The sequence below is a fragment of the Talpa occidentalis genome, unplaced genomic scaffold (genome assembly GCF_014898055.3).
Source record: "Talpa occidentalis isolate TD23 unplaced genomic scaffold, MPIMG_talOcc4v2.1 talOcc4.14, whole genome shotgun sequence".
Taxonomy (NCBI): Eukaryota; Metazoa; Chordata; class Mammalia; order Eulipotyphla; family Talpidae; genus Talpa; species Talpa occidentalis.
In genome coordinates this window covers 76,480,204-76,497,657 of record NW_023601433.1, presented here as the reverse complement: position 1 = coordinate 76,497,657, position 17,454 = coordinate 76,480,204, and the positions used below count along the sequence as shown (strand labels likewise).

At 42.8% G+C, this 17,454-nt stretch overlaps 2 protein-coding genes across 5 annotated transcripts in view; one reads left to right on the top strand and one right to left on the bottom strand.

Annotated features, from left to right (window-relative positions):
• SFI1 (SFI1 centrin binding protein) overlaps nt 1–2,482 on the bottom strand; it is a 104,250-nt gene extending 101,768 nt beyond the window's left edge. Inside the window, exon 1 of the mRNA XM_037510932.2 lies at nt 2,404–2,482. The gene's annotated coding sequence lies outside the window, so the exon portion shown is untranslated. The remainder of the gene's footprint in view (nt 1–2,403) is intronic.
• Nucleotides 1–14,661, top strand: part of EIF4ENIF1 (eukaryotic translation initiation factor 4E nuclear import factor 1) — a 45,566-nt gene extending 30,905 nt beyond the window's left edge. For 2 of the 4 annotated variants that reach the window (XM_037510945.2, XM_054695264.1), the window contains exons 10-19: nt 399–631; nt 3,927–3,998; nt 4,443–4,623; nt 5,543–5,622; nt 5,938–6,077; nt 9,372–9,456; nt 11,002–11,134; nt 12,538–12,882; nt 13,173–13,337; nt 13,914–14,661. In XM_037510945.2, coding sequence (XP_037366842.1) covers nt 399–631; nt 3,927–3,998; nt 4,443–4,623; nt 5,543–5,622; nt 5,938–6,077; nt 9,372–9,456; nt 11,002–11,134; nt 12,538–12,882; nt 13,173–13,337; nt 13,914–14,155 — 1,676 coding nt within the window. In that variant the 3' untranslated portion in view covers nt 14,156–14,661. Of the gene's footprint in view, nt 1–398; nt 632–3,926; nt 3,999–4,442; nt 4,624–5,542; nt 5,623–5,934; nt 6,078–9,371; nt 9,457–11,001; nt 11,135–12,537; nt 12,883–13,172; nt 13,338–13,913 lie in introns of all 4 variants that reach the window. The other 2 variants (XM_037510943.2, XM_037510944.2) reach the window with 1 other exon arrangement.
• The last annotated feature ends 2,793 nt before the right edge of the window (nt 14,662–17,454 follow it).

The window sequence follows — 17,454 nt, the reverse complement described above, 5'->3', positions numbered from 1 at the left end:
TAGGGTACTAAGCCCTCTCCATGAAACCTTAGTGATAGAATAACCAAAGTACAGTACATGTAGCAATTTTGCTGATACTGGGCTATCTGAGATTCCTGTCCCAGGTAACAAGTCTCCAGAAGACCCATTTGAAGTCCTCCAGCAGGATGTGCGATAGCATCTTGTCAAGTGTTAAAACTAGCATACCACAGTTGTGATTCCCTAGATCCCTAGTTTGTCTTATTAAGTATGCAATTATGGCCTTGTTCCCCTGAGCAGCTATGATTTTAAGTGTTCAGTTTGTCTATTTTGGGTGTCAGTATTTTCTGACAACCTCATTTCAACTGTGAAATATTTTCACGTTAACCATGATGATTGTCAAAGAATTCCTACCAAGTGTTCTTTGTTTGACTTATCAGCACATTCTGGAGTTGTGCTTTCAGTGGAAGAGGTAGAAGCAGGACTCAAGGGCTTGAAGGTGGACCAGCAAGTGAAGAATTCAACTCCCTTCATGGCAGAACACTTAGAGGAGACCCTGAGTGCTGTTACCAACAATCGACAGCTCAAAAAAGATGGAGATATGACTGCGTTCAACAAGCTTGTGAGCACCATGAAAGCAAGTGGAACTTTGCCTTCTCAGCCCAAAGTTAGCGTAAGTATTTGGCTAAAGCCCTGGCCTCTTTCTACTCTACTTCCCACCATAATAATGGATTTTTTAAACGGTATTCTGAGTAAGCTCAAAATTCTTTAGTAGTCATTTGTAGTTAATTGATGCTTTTAAGTTCTTTAGTTATTGCTTATGCTATTTGTTACTAGCAAAAGCAGGTTTGGGCCTCCCCGGTGGTGCAGCGGTTGAGCGCTGGGCTGAGAAGCTGCCTGCAGCCTCTGCAGCGCCAGTTCAATCCCCGGCCACCAGCGAGGGTCCCACATGGCGCGACAGACCTCTCCTGCCGCGCCCGCTGCTCCCCTCAGCAGTGTGCTTCATCGGTCTGCCTGTTCTGCTCCCCGCTCTGGCTCTGGTGAATCCTCTCACCCTCCTGTGCTTCTGACTATACCCAGTGCTTGTATAAATAAATAAATAAATCTTGGGGGGGAAAAAAAAGGAAAAAGCAGGCTTGTTGGTTAGTTTTATGCATTGTGGGTGACGATATAAAGATTGAAAGATTCAGATATAACTTTAAGTCACTACTAAAAAAAGGTAAAAACAAATACTATTGCATGGGTTGCAGAGAAGGGTTGTTCAGATACTTAAAATAACTTACCTTTTTTTATGTTAAAATTTCTTTCCTCTTGTATCTTCTAATTACTACAGGATACTTAGGATTACCTGCTTTCTTGATTAGGCAACTCACAGTTATGCAAGTCATTTGTAAAGTATTTAAGATGGAGTTTTCAAGACAGTTGCATAGTGTTAATTTACTAATGGAAAAGCTATGACTCCAAACTTGTAAAACACCTTTAAGAATGATATTGAGTTAGAAGGTGACTATACGTCAGTAAATGCAGTTAAGTAGGACATACTTTGTCTTAATGATTAGAGGTTAGGTCTTAGCTATGGCCTGTGTCAATATTGCTATTCATTGATGGTGTGAATAGGGAAAGCAGGGTAAATCTGAATAATAAACTTACACTTAATCGCTAAGTTATAACAAATTTACCAAACTCAGTTTTGTCTTGTTTTCTCCTGACACCTCATCTGGATACTACAAGTTAGCCAAGGTAGCACATGTTTGATTCACTGTGCCTTGTACCAAGGAAAAGCAACTGATTTTTGATATTACTTATCTGACCACCAGTTAATGATAGAGATAACATAGGTGCCATTTTTCCTGGCCTCACTACTAGAAGTGACTCTCTCTCTGAAAAGGGATATCTACTTATTTTTAGGTATCTGACCACATCATGCCAGTTACAAGGGAAAGTGTCTTTTAACTGAGTTATCAGGTTAAAAGATTGCAAGTTACTATGTTCGCCTTTCTTGTTATTTTTGGGGCTTGCTGACAGGGTGCTGATTATAGTGGTATGGATCAAATTTTGTAAGTAACTTCTTTTAGTGTAAGTTGAGTAAAGAAATGGAGGGAGGGGCCTCCCTGGTGGTGCAAGGGGTTAAGCGTCAGCATTATGAAGCTATCCGCATGAGTTCAATCCCCGGTCAGGGAGCTAACCCACATGGTAGCAGACCTCTCCTGTCTCGCCTGCTGCTCCCCTCAGCAGTGTATTTCAGTCAATCCGGCTGTTCTGTTCCCCACTCTGTCTCTGGTGAATCCTCTCACTACCCCCCACCCCCGGCCTGTACCCCAGTTCTTGTATGCATAAATAAATCTTAAAAAAAATGGAGGGAAAGGTGGAATTCAATAGTTTACAAGATGCTCAACATTTGTTTCAGATATGGTTCTAGAGTTTGATATTAACATAGTTGTCTACCTGCATTGTGAAGGTAACTGGCTTGATGTTGGGGTTTTGTTCTGAAATATATCTGGTTTCAGCCATGAGAAAGAGCCTCAAAAACCTGTGTAAAAGGGTGAATGATATAATTCAAGTTGTTAGGCAAAAAGTAACAAACTCAATCTAACCTAGAAAAGATAGCAATAAGGAAAGACGTATGACAAACACACCAGGTGTCATCCTGAAATACTACTTTGATGTATGTGTTGTTACTACACCTGTGTATGTTATGCATACTGTTTTTGATGTGCCTCCATCTGTTTATAGAGTCAGTGGTATTCCTTCGTCCCCCAAGTAGGACATGTTAGTTCAATCTAAACTCATGCAAATTGAATTGTAGATTCTATCCTCCAAATATAGTAAGTCATATAATATAAAGTTGTTTTTGTTAGATGAAATTAAATGATTCTTGAAGAGATCGCTGATTTAAATCACCAATCAGATGATCAATTCTAAAATCAACAGTGAAACACTTGGATATCTTTGGATTGTCGTCAGGCCTGCCTGAAGACACTACCGTGATCTTGGCAGCTCCAGCTAGAAGGCAAACTACCAGAGAAGCACTTGAGGCAGAGCTAAATGGGCACAAGAATGTCTTGAAGTGCAGGAAATAATGCAGGTTGGATGCAAAATATAACTGCTGCTACATTAAAAGAACAAAAAGTGGAGCGTTTGAATTTTGCCCTGTATGTGAGACCAATTTTGGAACAACATGTTTTATAATAATGAAGTTTAAATTTCCTGAATTATAACCATTCTGGCCAAAATTGCAAGTCTCTAATAAGATTTTAAGTGCCATCTATTATCTGTAAATCTTGATAAAGGTAATGGGTAATGAGGATTGCCTCAAAAATTACAATCTATAGGGCCTCCCTAGTGGCGCAGGTGGTTGAGCACAGCGCTGTGAAGCTGTCCGCAGCCTCTGCAGTGCCGGTTCAGTTCCCACCGGCCTTGGAGCAACCCACATAGCGAGCAGACCTCTCCTGTCTCGCACACTGCTCCCCTCAGCAGTGCATTTCAGTCAATCTGCTGTTCTGTTCCCCGCTCTGTCTCTGATGAATCCTCTCACCCTCCCGCACATCTGGCCCGCACCCCAATTTTTGTATGAATAAAATAAATCTTTTAAAAAAAATTACAATCTATAAATTACCAGCATTTCCTACATGTGGCTTCCTGCTAAGTGTGTGCTCCCCTATTCCACCATTTTGTTTTTTTCCTTCTTTTTGGTCACAGTGATAGAAACAGTGAAATGGATTAGGGTTACCACAGGAAGGAAAAGACCTGAGAGACTCTGAGGGAGTCTAGAAGATTCTTTCCAGTCCCAGATCTTTGGGACCTGTGTGATGACAGTGAGACAAGTGGATCTAAGCTAGTTTTGTTATTTGGACATCATTCTGCTGTTTTGTCAACTCCATGGAATTTTTAATGCTTTCTTGTGAGCCCAAACTCTGTAAGTTAAGTGTGGAAGAAGGTTAAAACTAATTTTCTTTTGATGTTTTTAGCGAAACCTTGAAAGCCATTTGATGTCCCCTGCTGAGATTCCAGGCCAGCCTGTCCCTAAGAACATTCTGCAGGTACTTCTCAGTCTCATACTGGGGCCTCAGAGTCCTTCTGAGTGGTTTTTTGGTGTTGTGGTCCAGCTTTAGGCATTAGAGAATGATTCATGTTGCCTTGGCAATTGAGGATATGAAATCACTGCTGACATGCTTCTATTGCTGTTAATCTCAATGTGGGGCAGGGAGTTGGCTAAAATAAGATGACAAAGTCAGTCCTTGATGTCCAATTTGCAGGTTTGCAATTTCTATGAAAATTGAAAGTACATAACTTGTATTTGGAGCACTAACTTAAAGCAAATGCTTTTAACTGATTATTTTGAGAAATGTGTTGCATGTACCTGTGCCAAGTCCCTCATTAGAGCATCAGGGAGATTCATCATTGGCTTTCAAAATTTAGTCCATAGTCTCTGGCTAAGAGGAAAAACTAAATTTGTTCACATAGATTTGGCTTTCTCCCTTTAGGAACTTCTGGGTCCACCAGTTCAGAGACCTGCTTCTTCCAATCTTCTGAGTGGCCTTATGGGGAGCTTGGAGTCTACATCTTTACTGGCCCAAAGAGCACCCTCTCCTCCCTTGTCACAGGTGTTTCAGACACGAGCAGCCTCAGCAGACTACCTTCGTCCTAGAATACCATCACCAATTGGTAAATATGATTGTGCATAGATGGCTCCCTCCCCAACATGTTATACTTGTTTTATGGATCTAGGGACAAAGTCCTTCCTTTGGATCCTTGAAGAGTTTCAAAGGATTTATTATTTGAATGCGGGTTTATTATTTATTATACTTGGGGAGGGGAATACAAATGTGGAAGATAGTTTATTATTCAAACTGCCCTTTTAGATTAGTAAGTTCACATTATAGGTTTGGGTTTGTTTTTTCTTTCTCTTGAAATTGATCTAAATTGGTTCCAGCTCTTTTAGTCCTCTTTATGTTGGGACTTCAATCCAAAAAAGTTAATTTGACTCCCTTTTTCCTTGATAGGAGAGTAGGGGTGCTCTATTTCTCATAAAGTTGGTACACAGTCAACTGTGAGGTCTTGTGTCTAATTAGAACAAGAACAGAAGCTCTTTCAGAAACCTGTCCAACCCATGTATTTTACAGAATTTTTTGTTCCTGCCACCCTAGACCACCTTATGCTTCTGGCCAGTCTGGGCCCTGCCTGTCATGCTTTAAAAGGAAGTTTTTATAATTTTCCTTCCACAGTTAGTGAGTTAGAATGGAAAGAACCTCAAGAAACCTCAGAGCACTGGCCTCTGCGTTGGTACCATTGGACTTGGTGATAATGGGCTAAATCATGGCCTAGAAAAGCTTTTCTCTCACAAATAGAGGTCTCAGCCTAAAGGGACAAGCCGAAAACTTGGTGGAGAAGATGGATATATATATACCAGCATGCTGGGCAATCAAGTCCTCTGCTTGAGGTCCATATAGCCCACTGTCAGTACAGGAGTCAGTGCTCCTTTAAGAGATGGTGTCCTGCTAGGAGGAGCATGCATTAGTGATAACGCCTCTCTAATGGATGATTTCTCTCTTTACACTCATTGTTATTGTAACTTTCCCAACAGGTTTCACACCAGGACCACAGCAACTTCTTGGAGATCCATTCCAAGGCATGCGCAAGCCCATGAGCCCTGTCACAACCCAGGTCGGGCTAAACTCTTCCTCAAACTCAATCTGTTGCTTGATTTCCTCTTACTATTTTTTTGTGGGATGGAGAATTGAATTGTTATTATGCTTGGAAGTGGTTCTGAACTATAATTCAAGCTCAGTGCTGAACAGTTAAAGTCATACTTAGTTAAAATCCTGGTAAGTTTATAGCAGCACAATTAAAAGTTTGTAGTATGAAATTTCACTTGGCTGTTACTTAAACATAAGATATAGCAAGGTGATACGTGAGGAGAAAGTGCATTGACTGTCCTCTTTTTTCTGCTGATCCTCTCCTGCCACTTCGGTTCAGCAGATGAGCCAGCTAGAATTGCAACAGGCAGCTTTGGAGGGGCTGGCCCTACCACATGACCTTGCAGTGCCAGCAGCAAACTTCTACCAGCCTGGTTTTAGCAAACCACAAATGGACAGAACCCGAGATGGATTCAGAAACCGGTATGTTACCAGTCCTACTCTTTTTTTTTTTTTTTTTTTTTTTAGATTTATTTTTATTTATTTATACAAGCACTGGGTACAGTCAGAAGCGCGGGAGGGTGAGAGAATTCACCAGAGCCAGAGCAGGGAGCAGAGCAGGCAGAAGGACCAAAGTACACTGCTGAGGGGAGCAGCATGGCGCAGGAGAGGTCTGCGCGCCATGTGGGACCCTCCTCTGGTGGCCTGGGAGCAGCTGGGGATGGAACCGGTGCTGCAGAGGCTGCGGGCAGCTTCGCAACCCAGCTCTCAACCGCTGCGCCACCGGGGAGGCCCACCAGTCCTACTCCTGTGGAGATTTGCTAATTAATTTTCCTCAGATGAGGGGCCCCCCTGGTGGCGCAATGGGATGGGTTGAGCGCTACGCTGTGAGGCTGTCCACAGCCTCTGCAGCACAGGTTCGATTCCCGGCTGGCCAGGGAGAAACCCACATGGCATGGCAGACCTCTCCTGTCTCGCCCACTGCTCCCCTCAGCAACCCCGTCTGCCTGTTCTGTTCCCCGCTCTCTCTGGTGAATTTTCTCACCCCCCCGCACCTCTGACCTGTACCCCAGTTCTTGTATAAATAAATAAATCTTAATTTTCCTCAGATGAGCAAATTAGCCACATACTGATAATGTTGTACAGTATAGAGAATTCCATCTCTAAATGTTACTAGAAGCGGAAACACAATTGGATTCTACTTCAGGCACATACTTTTCATCCTAAATTATTTTATTGATCTAAAGGATTCATTTTTACAAAAGTAGCCTCTAGCATAGTTCCTTGTTTATGAGATGATGAAAAACAAAACACCTATCTTCCTCCCCCAGATTCCTTAAGTTATCAAACTATCCCTTTGTTGATCAAGGGTTTGTTGGTCTGAGCTTAACAATTGAGTACTTACTTCTCTCTCCTCCTGTTCTTTTCACTAGTGGTAACAAGTAGTCAAAGGAAACTAACCACAAGTGGGAAGTGGCAAAATTATTGTAAAATAAAACCTTCCAGAAAAGTGCACTAAGCAGCTATATAGCTTCTTATAAGGCAAACTCTCTTGTTAACTACCCAGCAGCTTTGTGCCCTGTCCCAGTATCACCTTTCCTCCCCACAGTCACCAGTGTCTGGTCTTTAAAAATAAACACTGCCTTCATTTTTTTGAGTTTCATTACCAATATATGTATTTCTGAACATTACAGTTTAGTCCTGACAGTATTTGGTAATAAGAAATTTTTATGTTTTGATGTGATTCTTAAAATTGCCTTATCAGTGCCTCAGTGTCTTGTTTCAGCTGGGTTTGTATGTTGACATTTTCAGAAGACATTGAGAATCATAAGTGACTTTAAGTGCATCCCATCTATATTAGCTCTCAGTGTAAATAGAGCTCAGAAGTGATCTGCTGAGCCCCTTTCACTGGATTTCACTCTAAAACAAAATGTATTCATTAGTATTTACCAATATGATTTGTTGACTTTAAAATCACTTTCACTGTCCAGAACAACCTGGTAAGGTAGATAAGAGTAAATAGCTGCATTTTATAGATACAGACACAGGTTTTTAAAATGTGACTTACTCAAAACTAGCAAGTAGACCTAAATCAGTATCAGTGGAACCTTCATGTTTTAGATCAGATGTCAGCCTCTCAGGCTCTCTCTGAACATCCTGCACATAGCTGTGTCCCTTGGTAGGCATGCCTTTCCTTTCTTTGCTTTATTTTTTTATTGTACTTACCATCTTCTAGAATACTCTTCTTTTGTCGACCTGTAACCCCTCTCTATCCAGCAACCACAAGAATATAGTGAAGGCAGAGATTATTTTGTCTATTTTGTTTACTACCATATCCCAGCATCTAAAACCATATGTGGGGGGCCTCCCTGGTGGCGCAAAGGGTTAAACACCGCACTATGAAGCAATCTGCGCAGCCTCTGCAGCACAAGTTTGATCCTCAGCCGGCCAGGGAGCAACCCACGTGGCACAGCAGACCTCTCCTGTCTCGCCTGCTGCTCCCCTTAGCAGTGTATCTCCGTCAGTCTGCCTGTTCTGCTCCCCACTCCATCTCTGGTGAATCCTCTCACTCTTCCCCCACCTCTGGTCTACACCCCAGTTGTTGTATGCATAAATAAATAAATCTTTCAAAAAATAATAATACCGTATCTAGCACATAGTAAGTGCTCACATGTGTTTACCCAATGAAGTTTGTTATGCAGAACCAGCAGATTTGAGATTTACCTTTTAAACACTTGTATTCTGACTCTCCCAACATTGTCATATTCAGAGTCTCAGTGTGGCAGCATTAGGGCTTACCTCGTACAGACTGGAAAGAAGTCATGGGTTTAGGATTCCCAGCTGCTTATTATTCTTAAATAAAATTTCAGAATCACTGACTATTTAGCACTTTTTGGGCTATGTGGTACAAGGTCTGACGTGACTGAAATGCAGTGACACGTTCCTTAGATGGCTAACTCATATTTCTTAGCTTGTCTACATCTTCATCAACCACTTTACTGTTTTCTCCTGTAACAGGAAGAATTAGTGGAATGTCTGTGGGGAAAGGGAATCTGTTCTTACTAACTTGGAAGGCCTGGAATCAACCTTCTATATACATAAGGATTGATTGGGAATGCTGCATGTAACCGGGTCTTAAAATAGCTGAAACTTTCAGCTCTCTATTTAATATGACCCTGTGTCTCACAGAACATCAGCCCTATGCCCAGAACTGTGCTAATAAGTGTTGCTCTCTGTCCTCTGGAGCACAGCCTGGCCCACAGAACGAAGGCCCTCCCTAGCTTACCTCACTGACACAAAATATACACACCAGTCCTGTATAACTCTACATTCCCACAGCCTTCCCAAGTCCCTGTACCTGTTCCTTCTACCTGAATTTTTCTCCATTTTGTAGTTTCTCATTGCTCACATCCAATTTAACCATCTCCTTCCCAGAGTTTTCCCAAAATCCCTTCAGCATGAACATCCTATCATTGCTTCTGCTTCTTGGCTGTTACTTGTATCTATTGATACCTAACGTCTACATGACTTGGTTTGCCCTTGGTTAGTATCTTTCCAAGTAGATGAAAGTTCTTACAAATCCCAGGACTATATTTTATTAAGCTTTTGTCTTCCCTCAGAATTTAGCATGTAGTTTTGCATATGCTAAACACTTATTAAATGAATTGGATAAGAGAAACAGGATGTTAAATTCCTCAGCTGTTTGAGTGATTGTGGTTTTAGGACTTGGGGTTTGAGCATCTTAGCGTTCACACTGATACTTCGTTCTATTCACAGGCAACAGCGAGTGACCAAGTCACCAGCACCTGTGCACCGAGGGAATTCCTCATCCCCTGCCCCTGCAGCACCCATCACAAGCATGGTCAGTGGCCTTTGCCTTTATGAATGACTCCTAGGTTTCTCCTTGTTAGTGCCTGTGTTGTTCCACTTGAATCCCAAAATGTTCATGAGTATTTTCCACAAAAATAATTGCTTTAGTCTTTTATACCTTCCCCTTTCAAGACACAATCTAACTCAGGCTTCTAGTGAAGCCCTTACATTGGGGAAAGTGTGTTCAGGAAATTGGTGGGTATGGGCCAGAGTGCACAAAGCAATGTGTAGTATAGTCAAACAACAGTTGGAAAAGGAAGCTGAAGAGGACAAGGGTAAAAAGACAGGAGGTGAGGTAGGTGGGATGGCTAGGGTCAGTTCATGTAGTCCAGTAAAACATGTTGGGATGTTCACAAATTCAGATTCAGGTCTTAGTATTATGAATGAGGCTGGGTCAGAAAAGTTTGCTTATTTATGGTGTCAAGTATAATTTTACAACTTGACCCACGTACCAACCAGTGTATTTTTTTAAAATTTCATTCCCCCATAGACCTTTGTCATTAATCAGGGCTGACAGACGAGGGGAAAAACTGTTCTTGTGTACTTCAGGATTCCAAGTGGGTCTTTGTACTAAGCACCTTGAAGGCACAGGGTCTAGAAGCTTTTCTTTTCATAATTCACGCTTCTCCTGCCATTAGGGATTTGGAGTTTTATGAGCATAGTCACAAGTATTATGTAAAATCATGAAAGTAGAAATAGTGAAGAGATGGGAACAAATGACCACATATGTGAGTCCTAGTGGCTGAAGAGACTATCAAATAATTATACATCTTCTGGTAACCAAATTAAGAAGGAAAACATTAGAAATATGGAGTGATTTAGTTTCTGAGGTTGTTTCTAAAATGTCCTTTACGAGGGCCTCCCTGGTGGAGCAAAGGGTTAAGCACCACGCTCTTAAGCAATCCACAGCCTCTGCAGCACGAGTTCGATCCCTGGCCGGCCAGGGAGCTACCCACATGGCAAGGCAGACCTCTCCTGTCTCGCCTGCTGCTCCCCTCAGCAGTGTATTTCAGTCAGTCTGACTGTTCTGTTCCCCACTCTGTCTGTGATCCTTTTCCCCCTAACAGATCCTCTCAACCCTGCATCTCTGGCCTGTACCCCAGCTCTTGTATGCATAAATAAATTTTTAAAAATAATAATAAAATGTCTTTTGCGAGATGGAAGGACTGTTATTCCAGGGTATTCTTTTGGCTGTTCTTTCCCTCTCCCCAGCCTAGGGTTAGGCTAAAATAGAGACTGCATAGGCAGGTCCTCGTGACCCCAAAGGTAGGTTCAAACTATGTTCTAACTGCCTTTACTAGAGCTAAGTCTAGGTTGAGTTGTGAATAAGGTATAATATACTTGGTACAACCACCTGTTTGATCCATTCTGTTTCTTTTCCTTCAGCAGCTAGAGACCAGAATTCTGGAATTGGCCCCTGCTACCATGTAGCAGGGGGGACTCTGGAAACATGTGGAGTAGTTTAGCCAGTTAATCTTGACCTGATTAAGGAAAGGCATTCAGGGAATGTGCTAATGCTAATTGTTTTTCTCTGCAGCTTTCACCTTCTTTTACCCCTACCTCAGTGATTCGTAAAATGTATGAAAGCAAAGAGAAAAGCAAGGAAGAGCCAGCACCTGGAAAAGCAGCTGTTGGTGAAAATAAAGAGGACACTCAGAAGACCAGTGAAGGTACTACAGAGATGTTGAGGGTGTATTACTCAAGAAAGTATGTGATAGAGAACATGGACCTGAATAGTAACCATACTAACCTGATTCTCTGCAAAGCCCTGGCAAGAACTGTGGCTGCTCTGGATCACAGTTCTGTTTGACCAGTGAGAAGGGTTGGACCAGCTCTGTCACTTAACCCCTTGAAATTCTAACCAATCCAATAGTGATATAAGTGCTATCAGGATTAATCATCTTTATTTAGATTAAGATCCTTATTTGGGCTTCAGAGTTGAATTTATTAGTATACTTATTTGACAAATTAATCAACTAGTTTTACTACTGAAAGGTTTCCAGTCTGTGGAGGTTAAATGTCCAGCAAAGTTTGTACAGTGAGTTAAGGGGCACATGACAGGCTTTTAGGAGCTGCACAGTTGGAATTGTGAAGGACATGACAGATTCTAAAAACTAGGGTTTACATAGGTCTAGAGTATTGGTGGGAGCTTTTTGCCTATGAGAAAGCTTCTGGAAAAAACTGAGAAAATCTAGTTGTGCTACTAGAAAGGCAGTTTAGATTCCTTCACCAAACTTAAATAGATGTTTAAATTTTCTGTTGTAATCGATTTATATAATTTTACACTAGATTTTCCCCTTAAGTTAAAAAGCATGTTTATCCCAAGTGTCTAAAACAGGACTAGCTCCCACACAGATCTAGGCCATAGCCAAATGGACAGAAGCAAGGTGCCCAACTGAGTTGGACCACCAGTCACAGAGTTGGCTCCCCTGCCTATAGTTAATCCTAGGTTGGAAGGATTAGAAGAATAAAGATACAGGTATTTTAGGTTGTAATTTATAACTTCAGTCCCTTTGGATTTATAGTGTAGCAAAAATAATTTGTTCCAGCAAAGTATTTGAAGACTGGAAAACTTGGGGACTAGTTCCAGCTCTGCCCCTAATAATCCCTGTGACCTTAATTGGTCCTAATCATAAGGCAAACATTGGTCCTTACAGTGCAGTCCTCCAAATTTGTTGAGGGGATCAAATAAGGATTGTGAACTTTTTAAGAAATGAGATTTGGGCCTCCCTGGTGGCACAAGGGGTTAAGTCTCAGCACTATAAAAGTATCCGCAGCCAGTGCAGCACAAGTTTGATCCCCAGTCAGGGAGCTGACCCACATGGCACAGCAGACCTGTCTCCCCCCCTGCTCCCCTCAGCAGTGTATTTCAGTCAATCCGCCTGTTCTCCCCACTCTGTCTCTGGTGAATCCTCTCACCCCCTCACATCTCTGGCATACACCCCAACTCTTATATGCATAAGTAAAATCTTTTAAAAAAGAAAGTTAGTTTACTGGATGGATCATTGGGAGGACAGAATGTCTGCGAGAAGTTAGTTTACCAACACCAAAATATTCGTTTGGATCTTTACAGAGAGTCTCCTGTCACCCAACTCTGTGCACAGTGCTGATCGAGACTCTTCTCCAACTACAAATCCCAAATTGTCAACATTGCAGCGCTCTTCATGTTCTACCCCACTGTCCCAGACCAGCCGTTACACCAAAGAACAAGATTACCGACCTAAAGCAACTGGGAGAAAAACACCCACTTTGGTGTCCCCAGTTCCAGGAACACCCTTTCTCCGCCCTGTCCACCAAGTTCCCCTCGTTCCCCATGTCCCAATTGTTCGGCATGCTCACCAGCTTCACCCAGGGTTGGTCCAAAGGATGCTGGCCCAGGGAGTCCATCCACAGCATCTTCCGAATTTACTCCAAGCTGGTGAGTTTCTGACCTGGCGTGGGTCCTGGCAGGACAACAATTGCTAGCACTGATGAAATACTATACTGTGGGAGGCTTCCATCCCTAAAAAGAGATTATTAGATTTTTCCATCTAACTGATGGGCATTGGGTCTAATCCAACCTATCCCTTAGTCCATTAACAAATTAGCAACCTAAGCTTGAGCATTTTTCATTCTTAAAAAGCTTCATATCAATAAAACTAGTCAAAACTGGAAAATTTCCAGTAAATTTAAGATTACATCTCATCAGTTTTTCTTTGTGCTCCTCAGGTATGCTTCCTCCTGGGATGGATCTGACTCACTTACAGGGTCTATCTGGTCCAATCCTGGGTCAACCCTTTTACCCTTTACCTGCCACTAATCATCCTCTCCTAAACCCTCGTCCTGGGACACCTCTGCATCTGGCAATGATGCAACAGCAATTACAGCGCTCAGGTAAGTGTAGGAATGGGCTAGGTGAGCTACAGGTGGGCTGAATTGGCTTAAAGCTTTTGGACCAGTTTGAGTAGAAGGGAGGAAATGACAGTGACAGTTCATTCTTTATTCCCTTATCACAGTCTTGCTACGAAAAATTAACCAGAAACTAGGATGAGGTGAACCAGCCTCTGTGGGATTCCTGTCCCTGCAAAGATAGGAGGAGAACCAAGTGTGCTCTGGCTTTCTTTGTCCTTGTTTGGAGAAGAGGCTGAGAATCTTTCCAACAAAGGTTCAACACAGGGACTGCCCAGAGTAGATACCTTCTCACCAGTTAATATTAGCACTCCTATGATGTGACTGCTTGCCTTCTGAGGTAGTAATCACATCATTTAGGGTGGGTTCTCAGTGTGAATAGCTTCTAGATAGCTCATCTTTCAAAGGTATGTCTTCTGGCACTGTTAGCATTTTGCAAAAGAGTTTCCTAATGAAGCCCTTAATAAAGGGCTTTGGGGTTTTATGAGATATAATCTGAATGAAGCAGGACATGATATAGACCTATTTTCATGTTATGAATAATCCTTCCTTATCCCACAGTTCTTCATCCTCCAGGCTCTGGTTCCCAGGCAGCAGCTGTCAGCATTCAGACAACCCCTCAAAATGTACCCAGCAGGTCAGGCCTGCCCCACATGCACTCGCAGCTGGAGCATCGCCCCAATCAGAGGAGCAGCTCCCCGGTGGGCCTAGCCAAATGGTTTGGCTCAGATGTGCTACAGCAGCCCCTGCCCTCCATGCCTGCCAAAGTCATCAGTGTAGATGAATTGGAATACCGACAGTGAAGCAGGACTGGTGGGCTCACCTAATCCTGGACTTACGGCGGCACCTTGGCCAGGACTCTGCTTCCTCATTGTGGGATAATTTGGGGCTTTTCTTTGGAGCACTCTGCAAGGGTTCAGGCACCTGGCGCAGTCCGCATTATGAAGGAAGCTGGAAAGATCGTAACCAATTGAATGGAGCCCTCGTGGTCTGAAGAGGGTTGACAACATGCACGGTGTTGTCAATCCTGGATTGTCTGTTGTATATCTGTGTGGGTTTTTTTTTTTTTTGTAAAATATGTGAATGAAGTGTTGGTGTCTTCACCAAGAGGTGGCACCTAACCCTTATGTACAGACCTGTGTATAAACAACTTTTGTATATACATATAGGATAGCTTTTTTGAACTTATACAGCTGTACATAAAAGTAGCTGTTAGTAGTTAAGCCTCTGTGAAGTTTGAATTTTTTTCACTTGTATATTTGGGACTTTCTTGGTTGATTAAAGTTGCAGTTGCTGCGTAAGTGAAGCAAATGGCACTGTTGTGCTTATTTCTTCCTGTGCCCCTTTTGTCTCCAACCAGTGAAGCCATGAGGCTCTGTAGTTTTCTTTAGGGAAATGAAATTTTAAGTTTTCTATAAAACTGACACAACTGGGGGCCTCCCCGGTGGCGCAGCGGTTGAGCGCTGGGATGCGAAGCTGCCCGCGGCCTCTGCTGCGCCGGTTCGATCCCCGGCTGCTCCCCGGCCACCGGAGGAGGGTCCCACATGGCGTGCAGACTTCTCCTGCCGCCCGCTGCTCCCCTCAGCAGTGTGCTTCGGTCCTTCTGCCTGCTCTGCTCCCCGCTCTGGCTCTGGTGAATTCTCTCGCCCTCCCGCGCTTCTGACTGTACCCAGTGCATGTATAAACAAAGCAAACAAACCAGCAGACAAATAAATAAAGCATGCCTCTATAAAAAGGAAAAAAAAAAAAAAAAAAAAAAAACTGACACAACTGGGCCTCCCTGGTGGCGCAGACAGTTGAGCGCAGCGCTGTGAAGCTGTCCGGAGCCTCTGCAATGCTGGTTCAATCCCCACCGGCCGCAGAGATGCCCACATGGCGAGCAGACCTTTCCTGTCTCGTCCACTGCTCCCCTCAGCAGTGTATTTCGTCAGTCTGCCTGTTCTGTTCCCTGCTGTCTCTGGTGAATCCTCTCACTGATCTGGGGTGACTACTTATTTCTCATGCACACCAAATTAATTTTTGAGTTTTTAATACTTATTCATTCAAGGTCACCTAAGCCACTGTGACTTCATGCTGGAGGATCAAATATGAGGCCATTGTGATTTACAGGTGAAGGGCAAGGTGGTTGGACTTTCGCAAGGGTAAAAAACAGTGTGAGTTGTTAGAGGTGTTGCCTAATAAACTTGAGAGCTGCCCAACCTGCCCTATACTTCCAGAAACAAGGCAGAATGCCTCTCAGCAAAACATGGCTTTCTGAATTAAGGAAGAGATTTGTCCCTTCCCAGTACTCATTAGCACTCCCTTGCCCCAGTACTACTCATTCGCAATGTGATTTCTCAGCTCCAGAAATAAACTGTTTAGGATTCTTGCAAATGCTGTTTCCACAGGTAAAGACTGGAAAAGCAGTCTTAAGTAGCAATAGCAGAACAGATGTTTACACCCAATTCCCCCTTTTCTTTGTCCTCTCACTTCATTCTCCTCTGTTTGAACCAATATTAATAGGTTTAGGGTGGGGAAGATTGATTGGGGCTGCCAATAAGGGTATCCTTTTTGGGCTAGAACCTGGTATGACAAATGAACAAATGTAGGCACCTAGCAAAGGGCAAAACCATTAGCCAGGGATTGGTGAAACAGAGCCAGAAGAAAATAGGGAACACTGCTAAAACACAGCAGAAGCTAGACAAAGGTTTTAACAACTATTTCGGTGTACTAGAGTTAGTAGAGGCAAAAGAGGAGGCTAATGCAGTCTTTTGGGAGCTAAGAGCCTGATACAGTGTGAGGGCAGAGAGAAAGTGATGGCTAATAAGCAATGGTTTACATGGAGCAACTTTGGGCCAATATGAGACGAATTTAGAAGCAATCAAGATTCAAAGTATGTGCAGAATAAAGGTTAAGCTAAGAGTGTGGAAAGCATCCTCAAAGCTGCAGAGGATCACAGAGAAACCAATTTAAGGAGGGTCATGTAGGAGGAAAGAAAAGTGCCTCCCAAAGGAAGCAGCTGAGCAACTAGTGCTTGGGAAATCCAATGCAATAATGAAAAGTGAAGGGAAGAATGTAAAGTAAAGTGAGACCTCCTTCTTTTAGGAGATAGCTATTGAGTATCTTCTAAGTCAGGATACATTATCAAGGAGGGAAGTCAGCTCCACTGGCCCTTCTTTGTTAATGAAAGAAACAATCCAGGAATTACTTCTGATTTAGTAATTCCATTCCCTTTACCAACAATTCAAAAAAGGGCATGAGACCCAATTTAGGCCAGAAAACGCAAGGACAAATTGGTTGGGCAGCTTCTAGGAGATGGCTTCCTAAAATGGTAAGAGCCCTTTTTTATCCCCTGGATGCTAATGTCAAGCCTGAGACTAACAGATACTCCTTGACTGCTGAGTCAGCTGCCCAGCAAAGCCAATAAACTATAGTGGACAGAGAAGCTTGATGGAAAGAATTTGGATCTTCAATGAGGTAACAGCTGCCACTTGCCCATCTGAGAGCCAGACAATTTACATGAGAGACCAAGTTTCCTTCCATTTCAACTGGTTAGTGCTTGCTGTTACATATAAGCCAGAAGTATTCTAATAGAGGATAGTGAGTGCTAAGATGTGCTTTTAAAAAAATCAGGAAAAACATGAAATCTCTAGTAGCACAGGCAATGTAAACCACACTGCAAACCATCACAGTTCATAAAGAGAAAAAAGACAATCTTCAGGAATGCCCCTCCTAACACAAAACTACCCCCGCCCTAGGACCCCCAAGTCTAGGGACAAAAGAAAAAAGAAAGACAGGGCAATGCTCTCTTCAAGCACTAGGGGGCCACTGGTGGAGGGAGGGAGCTAAAATATGGCAAAAAGGCCTTCTCAAAGCACATCCTCAGGCCTTGTATGATTGGACTTCAGAAACTTTCCAAGAATCCTATCAGTGCTAAATTCTTGATCAATTAGAGTAATGTGGGCACAGGGAGCTCTCCAAACTCATTGCTTTGGTTGTTAAAAAAAAAAAACTTGCTGGAAATCCCATAGCTCACTCAGTTTCTCTGAATTAGAGGTAAGTTCTAGATCATGGAATGATCTAGAATGCTGGAGTGATACTAGTCTATATCCAGAAAAGGGAC